We start from the raw sequence: 8,066 nt of genomic DNA, 5'->3' as shown, positions 1-8,066 counted from the left end.
GTCACCCGTGGGGCAGGGGATGGGATGGCCGTGCCTAAAATGTTTGGGTGTTTGGGGCAGGAGCAAGCAGGGGCTGAGCTGAGAGGAAATGCTGGTATTGCACGCTTGCCAAGTCTTTGCTTATAATTATTATTTACATCAAGAGAATGCATAAATAAAAGTCAGTATCTCACAGAAATACAGGTTCTGGGTTTTACAAACAGAGAACTGTGTGCTCAGGCTGAGCCTGAAGCTCAGGTCCTCCAGGGGCAGCACAGGGGACAGGGGGAGGTGACATGGCCAAGGGTGCACGGGGCGATGCAGAGCTCTCCTGCACGGGGGCACACCCCAGACAAAGGCTTCTCCAGGGAATTTAGCAAAGTGAAAGCTCATCAGCTCGGGCTGATGGTGGAAGGAGCAAACTCTTCCATGGAAATAAAGCTCTGGGTGTGTATGGAGCTGGTGGGCAAAGATCCTGTGGAGCAGAGCACCGTGCTGGGGGGCTCAGACACAGCAGCACAACGTGGAGCAGTTGAGCCTGGCGGGGCTGCCGGACCCCCCGGCCTTCTTGTTCTCTTTGGGCAGCAGCAGCACGAAGGCCATGGCCAGGGCACAGTGGTAGAAGCTGTGCACGTAGGTGTAGTCCCACTCCTGCAAAGGGAAGAGCATTAGTGGGGCAGTGGGTGCAGCGTGTGGGGCTTCTGCAAGTAGCCCAAAGTAGAGGGATAAAAATGATATCATGAGTTCTGCTGTCAGAGAAGAAAGGATTTCCAGCCTTAGAAAAAAAGTAAAAATAAAAATGGCAAAGTGGATTTAACACATTCCAATTTGCACGTTTCCCAATTGGTGAATGAAGTGTTTCATTACCCTGCAAAGGACGAGACTGGGAAGGCTAGGGGGGAGGGTGGGGTGTGGTGGGGAGGACGCGCTGCGAAGTGACATTTTTATGTTCTGCTAGAATGTGCAATTACTGTGTGCTTTGAAAAATAACCCTCGGGGATGGCGGCGAGGTCGGATCTCACAGCTCCCATTGCACAGAGCTGCTGTAACAGTGTGGGTGGGATGCGTGCACTCTCATGCAGGATAGGAGCACCGGGCAGTGGTGGGAGAAGGGGTTGAAGGCAGGGCTGGGTGCCCCCCAGGAGCCAGAGGAGCCTTCCCCTTGGCATGAGCAAGATTTGGATCTATCCATGCTGCAAATGTTGGCCAGGATGATGCCCGTGGCCGCTAGGGATGTCAGTGTGGGTGAGAGCACAAACTTTACCTCAAAGAAGAACCTCAGCATCAGTGCTAACGCCCCGAAGCAGAAGCCAGGACCAATCTGCTGGGTATAGACGCTCTTGTCTGGATACAGCCCTTTCTTCTCCTTCATCTTTTGTAGCTGCAAGCACACAGAGCACACTGAGCAGCTTCACCTGCAGTCTGCAGGCGTCTCCATGCCCAGATCCTGTTAATGCTAACACACAGAACCATACAATCATAGAAACGTTTGAGTCGAAAGGAATTCTTAAAGGCCACCTGGTCCAATGCCCTGCAGTAAGGGGACACCCACAGCTCCACCAGGTGCTCAGAGCCCCATCCCCTGACCTTGGATTTCTCAAGGGATGGGGCACCACCACCCCTTTGGGCACACTGCTTCACCACCATTATTGTAAACAATTGTTTCCTTATATCCAGAATCTCCTCTAACACAAAGCCATGCACAGCTGCAGTCCCACTCCGAGGATGTGAGCTCTGCCCTGTGCTCCACTCCTGCCTCCGTACTCAGCACTGTGCTGGATTCTCAACATTCAGCTCCAAAACCTAAGCTAAGGTTGTCAGTTCCCTTGCAAACCCAGCTTCTTCCTGAGAGGCAAGTTTAAATTGAAGCTGGACCTTGAACAACTCTTGTAGGAAACTGGAGAGCCCCAGGCATGCCCTTTGGACGCACCCATTTCACAGTGATCACCAGCACGGCCGTCCCGATGGGTCCCGAGTAGATGCCATAGCCCCAGCGGTCATGGTAGGTCCTTACAGCGATGGTGAGCACGCCAAACATGACAAAGGTCGATCTCTTTGGTTCGTCAAATTCGGCCAGGGCTGTGGGAATAGAGCATGGATTTGGCTCAGCCTTGTTTCCTGCCTCTGTGGTGGGGAGAACACCCCAAACCTCCCCCCAGGGACCCCAGGACTGGGTCTGGGATCAGTTGGGCTAAACGATCTCAGCAGTCTATTCCAAACTTAACAACTGGGGCTGTGCTTTGGGTTAGGACTAGGATTAGGATTAGGGTTCTACAGCCATCGGTGCTGCTGATGGGATGTGCATCCACCCCTTCCCCTTGGCTCTGCAAACGCAGGATGCTCAGCACACCTGCAGGGTTGACCCTGGCAGAACCTGCTGCTGCCTCAACTGAAAAATCAGGGATGAACACAGGGATCATGCAGCTGGTGGGGCTGTGCTTTGTTCCTGCTCTTCCCAGAACCCTCCCATATTTCCTGGCTGCAGTGGGGATGGGGCTCTGGGCTGGAGGGCGATGCCGGCACCTGCCCGGGTTTGCAAGCTGGAAGTCGCCAGTGCGAGTGAATTATTGGAGGCTTTTGTTTAGCACAGAATGGGGTAATAACTGATAAAAGTTATGGATCCCAGTGGGCTCCATGCTTTTCCAGCTCGCACAGCTGTGTTATGGCTGTCCTGGATTTGCATTCCGGGAAGCGTGCCCGAGGGTCTGCGTCCGCACATGTGTGCTTGGGCTTTACAAGGCACAGCAAGAGGCTTCCCTGGGCTGCAGTCAGCTCACCTCCATGTCCTTGGATCAGGTTTTTATAGGGAGTTTGGCTAAGGGATAATGTCCGTATTTTAATCTCTGTTGTTCCCCCGCGGGTCAATATTTTAAACATCTCAGTCCGGGATTTTTATTTATTTATTTATTTGCTTAGGTAAGATTTTTTGAATGCAGTGATGAAGCCATCAAGTTGAGTTTTGATGCAAGGAACCCAAGTGTCTGGATCGGTGCTGGCCTTCCCTGACACTGCCGTTATCTGCTGAGAAATGTCCTTTGGAGACCACGTGGCTCGCTGCCCTTCCTGAGAGAGCGAGCACAGAGGTGCAGGTCTGGAGCCTTCACCCTTCTCTCGTTCCTTCATTGTGCTCACTTCTATTATACCTCATTTCAGTGGTGAATGAGGAACAAGAGGGGAAAAATTGAGAATGAAGGGAGCGCGGGAATAGGAAACCTGAATAATATGTCAGAGTCAGGATTTTTAATAAAAAGCAAGTGGAATACCTTTCTGCCTTTTCTAATCAGACCTAATAATTCCCAACAGCCCAGACTAGACATGATAACTGGGGAGATAGATTTGTTTTGACTAAACCACTTTGGTTTGCTTGCTACCAAGGGAAGTGGCAGGCTCTGCATCTTGAATGCCTCCGTGTTGGGATGTGGGTTGTTCCTTGGGCAGAAAGACTTCAGCTCACAAACTGATGGGCCCAGCATAGGGAAAGGGAGGAGAAAAGGGAGATTCCCAAGTGTGTGAGATTTCAGACTAAGTCATCTTGTAGTGCTCTCGGTAGTGGTTCTTTGAACCAAAGCACAAGATTGCATGAGCCAATCTGAAATAAACAATTCTTCTTATGGACAGAGATAATAATGGAAGAGGACACCCCAGCTCACTCAAACACCAGGCTCCGGGGCTCTGTTTATCTCCAAGAGCGCAGCCATCCCAACTGCCATGCAGGATGGTTTTGGTGCACATCCATCTACCGGGGGCAATGAATTTCCAAGGCACATGGGCAGCTCTGACCATGGCAAGGGCCTTGGAGCTAGATGATCCTTAAGGCCTCTTCCAATCTAAGCCATTCTATAATTCTGTGATATAAAGAAAGACCAAACCATGGCATGGGCTGACTTCTGTAAGAGGTGAGTGATGTAGGTGGAGCTCCAAAGCAGAGCCCTGCAACCAACACCCACCTGCAGGGGCTGTGAGCTGTGCTTACCCATCAGGGACACCCAGATGGACAGAGCTGTCCCGTAGATGCTGAAGTACTCCAGGATATCATAGCGCATGAAACATAGCACCGACAAGCCAGGGCCATCGCATGCATGGTAAATCTATTAAAAATAAAGAAAAAAAGAAAAAGAAAACATTAGAAAACTAGATCCTTACCCACAGACAGCTAAAATACATCTCCTCTTAACTGCCTGAGCGCCAGCATCCTTCTGCCCTGTCACAGATTACCTGCAGACTGGCTCTGGCCTTTCAGGCTGTGCCAGACTTTGCACTGTGATGACCACGCTGCGAGCAGGGACCCAAAGCTGCTTTCTTCCAGAGGGGCTCAGAGAGTTTTGATTCTAATTGCGAAAAAGATTCTTGTAAAAGAATTCCTAATGGGTTTCCCAATGAGACATGTCTAGATGCCAGGTCACTGTATGGGCTAATTAGGGTTTCTATGGCCGGAGACTGACTAGTGGGGAACTCACTCATTAGTGCATTCCCTGAAAGCCCGCTGGCTCCTGCCTGCTGGATGCTGCTCATCGATTGGGATATCTGCAAAGAACCACTGTCATGCAACACAGATGCAGACCAAGCCAAGAGAAATTTTCCAGAGCAATCAGAGGAATGCTTCTGCCTGGAGCTCGCCTTTCCCTCCCCGCTCCCAGTCCTGCTCGCTTCCCACCAGTAGCACCAGTGCCCCAGAGAGGTCTCAGCACTGCTTGGCCCCGTGCCCTGGGACAATCCCACTGCCATGCCCCAGCAGGGATGCTGCTGCTCTGTATCATGGGGATGGCTGTGAACCCTTTGGCTCGCTGTGGTTTCTAGAAGTGACAGCACTATGGCCATCATTCTTCTCCCTGCTCCAGGCAGGGTTTGGAGATTGGGGAGGGGGGAGAAGGGCCGGAGGAGAAAGAGTGCACTTCTGGCCGGCTGCGGGACACTTGTTGGGCACAGCCGTGTGCAACCCATGGGGGATGTGACAAGAAAGGGGACGGCAGCAGCTGTCATCCCCTGCCCCATCTGAGCGGCAGCTGCAGCCCCTTCCCCACCCGAGGATTTCGGCTCCGGGGCGAGGACCCGGCCCGCCTCCCCTCCAGGCACACGCCAACTTTCCGATGGACTTCGGGGGGGGGGAGTGGAGCAGACGCAGGAGCGATGCAAAATGAAATCGTAGATGTCTGGCTTCCCCGGGGAGCTGGGAGGGGGGTGCGGGGGGCTCGGCGGGGACGGGTTTATTGACTGCTCCTGGAGTTTTTATGGAACTGGCAGGAGTTTTCTCCCTGCATTGTGCTTTAAAGGGAGCTTTAAATGGTGGATTCTTGGGGATGACAGCGCAGAGGGCTCTACCCTCAGTTCTGCTGCAGAAGGGCTGTTTGCCCCAGGAAGATGCCTTGCTAACCCCTGCCCCTGTATCCATCTGGGGGACACAAAGAGCTCCATGAAATGCCTTAGGATGGGTGGTGAGAAACAAACAGGAGAGAGCCAGGAGGTGCTTTCACACCACTGCCACAGTGGAGAGGTAAAACTTCTTTTCCCTGATACCTCAGCAGCATGTTTCAGCCTTTCCTTCCCCACTTCACAAAGTCCCTGACTCCAGCATGCCTCACACCAACCCTTAGCAATTGCAAAATGAAAAATTTGACTGCGTGCTTCTGGCTACAAGGACAGAAGTGTAGTGAGATACTCTGAATAGCATTTAAACCCTCAGACCAGTGTGGCAATTTCCCAGCTGTAAAACAATGAGAGGAACGGCTCCAGAAGACTGTGATGAACTTATTTTCACATCCAGACCCTTCCCAAATTCACCACAAAACACCATTTTCTCCCCTTAAGGACAGCTCTTGGCTCATCCACGCGGAGGAATCGCAGAACCATAGAATTATGGAATTATCTGAGAAGGAAGAGACCCTCAAATGCCACCTGGTCCAACTCCCTGCACTGAACTGGGACACTTACAGCTCTATCTGGTGCTCAGAGCCCCATCCAGCCAGACCTTGGGTGTCCCCAAGGATGGGGACATTCAAGAATGCACTGCTCAGCACTGCACGCGGTGAGAAATAACAAAAATTGAGTATTCTGGGGGTCACTTGGTGACATCCCCACTCACCCCCACGGAGACCCCTCTGTTCCTGACACTGGGAGGGAGGAAACGCACGCATCCTTACCGCCACGAAGAACATGGTGAAGAAGTAGACCATAGCTTCCATGTGGAAGCGCCGCTTGGCCGCGATGCTGATGGTGGGGAGAAAGACCAAGGTGCTGAGGGTGGGCAGGAGGAGCTTGGCCACCAACGAGCCCATGGGTGCCTGGCAGGCTGGCAGCTCCTGGGTCCGTGCGAGCTGCTGGAGATGGAGGAGAAAACAGACATAGAGAGAAGGCTTTAAAATTTAAATGCCGGGTGAGCTGCAGGCAGGGAACAGCTGCGGGCAGTGGCACAGCTGAGCTGCCCATGTGCTCCATTCCCTCTTGGATAGCAAAATTCTTGGTGTAGCAAATGCTCCGTGCCCTGCAATGCCCCGGCTGTTTGTGTCCTTCAGTGCCTGCAGTTTGCTTAATGCCAGCTGTAATGTATGTGTTTACTGCACACGCAGTCAGGGAGCTCCGAATTTCACTTCTATCCCTGGAGGAGAGGCACTGGGGAGCACCAAACCAGGGAGCAGCATCAAATCTGAGCTGGCATCCTATCTGGTGTGAAATGCTGCCTATACACACGTGTGCCTGAGCGCTCAGGAAAGGTGAAACTCAGCCCCATGGAAATTCGGGAGCTGAGCTTCCCTCTGCAGGGAGGAATAGGAGCAGATCGCCGGGCAGTGTGGGAGAGCAGAAGGGAAGGAGACCAAAAGCCAAGCAAGGTTTGGGCTGCTAATCCACTCAGTGGCTTCTCTTTTTTATTATGCCTTTTTATTATATCTCCGCTGCTCCCCTCCTGGGTTAATATCTTTTCCTTGGAACCTAGCAGGGATTCTCAGCATCCTTTTGGTCCAGCTGTTCTCGTGAGCAGGGAGCAGGAATGCTGAGCTTGAGCAAGCGCCTTTGTGCTGGTGGGGCTGGGAGGGGGCTGTGGGCTGCCAGGAGCCACCAGCTATGTGCGAGCCCTATAGGATGGGTTTGCTCATGCCTCTGATGGGAAGGCAGGCGTGCATGGAGAAAAAGACTCTGTGAAAGCCTCCAGCCAAGCTGGAAAGGGAGTGGGTGTTGTATGCGAGGAGGGTGGCCTGGTAGCATCGAGGTGTGGGCATGGGAAGGTTTGCTGGCAGCCTTCCTCTGGGCACAGTGTGATGGGATGGGTAGGGATCCTGCTCTATAGGATATCTCAGGTTGGACATTATGAAAAATTGCTGATCTGAAAGAGTGGTGATGCACTGGGACAGGCTGCCCATGGACTGGTGGAGTCACTGTTCCAGAACAGTGGAGATGTGGCACTGAGGGATATGACAGTGGGCATGGTGAGATGGGTTGGGGTCTGAGAGGTATTTTCCAACCTGAATGATTGTGTGGTTCTGTAACTGGTCAGGTCTCCTGCAGGCAAGCGTCCCTTTACAGGCCGTTGCCCAAACCATGTCTGCAGCAGCCCTCCACCTGCACAAGCTTAGCACAAATCCCTGCAAAACTGCAAATAAATAGTGAAAACCTTTATGATCCCTTTACACCATGAAAATCTCTCACCTCGAACCAGCACAGAACTACACAACTTCTCCTGAGTGGGAACTGGAGCAAAGTGGACACGCATCCACAACTGTGTGCACAGCAGCCCCTTGGGACTGTTCTCATGGATGAGCAATTGTGGCAGGCATACAACAACTTCAAAATCTGATCAAACCATTTTCACATGCACCCCCTCCACCCCCCCTCACTCCTTTGCCCAAAACGCAGCTGGAGCCCAGAGGAAGGGAAACCCAGCTGGCTGCTGGCTGCAGAGTGTGCCAGCCCTGGGCAGTCAGTGCTGGAGCTCTCAGGAGCAGGAAAACATTCCTCAGGTGCTTTGAGTTTTGTCTCTCCCAGCTGCACGCCCTGGGCTGGTGCTTGGTTTGCAGCCAGCACTGTAGGCAGGGAGGAAAAAAAAAAAACAACACCCTTGGTTTGCACACGTGTTCCTGCTCTGATTAAAAAAGAGA

The 8,066-nt window shown here is 52.5% G+C and overlaps 1 protein-coding gene across 1 annotated transcript; it reads right to left on the bottom strand.

The window, feature by feature from the left end:
* Positions 1 to 483: 483 nt before the first annotated feature.
* On the bottom strand, positions 484 to 6,251 carry MYMK (myomaker, myoblast fusion factor). Its single transcript, XM_065737154.1, has 5 exons — positions 6,117 to 6,251; positions 3,953 to 4,067; positions 1,910 to 2,058; positions 1,244 to 1,360; positions 484 to 630 (listed from the first exon to the last, which is right to left on the bottom strand). Exons 1-5 carry the CDS (start codon positions 6,249 to 6,251, stop codon positions 484 to 486), a joined length of 663 nt encoding a protein of 220 aa, XP_065593226.1.
* Between the last annotated feature and the right edge of the window lie 1,815 nt (positions 6,252 to 8,066).

The sequence above is a fragment of the Cyrtonyx montezumae genome, unplaced genomic scaffold, assembly GCF_038088225.1.
Source record: "Cyrtonyx montezumae isolate F1298 unplaced genomic scaffold, pur_monq_1.0 scaffold_20, whole genome shotgun sequence".
Lineage (NCBI taxonomy): Eukaryota > Metazoa > Chordata > Aves > Galliformes > Odontophoridae > Cyrtonyx > Cyrtonyx montezumae.
This window is presented reverse-complemented; position numbering and strand designations above follow the sequence as displayed.

Coding starts and splice junctions, on each gene's coding strand:
- MYMK (XM_065737154.1), bottom strand. CDS start 6,251: ATGGGCTCGTTGGTGGCCAAGCTCCTCCTGCCCACCCTCAGCACCTTG. Junction 2,059..3,952: donor CATCTGGGTGTCCCTGATGG/GTAAGCACAGCT, acceptor CTATTCCCACAG/CCCTGGCCGAATTTGACGAA. Junction 1,361..1,909: donor TGGTGATCACTGTGAAATGG/GTGCGTCCAAAG, acceptor GTGTGCTTGCAG/CTACAAAAGATGAAGGAGAA.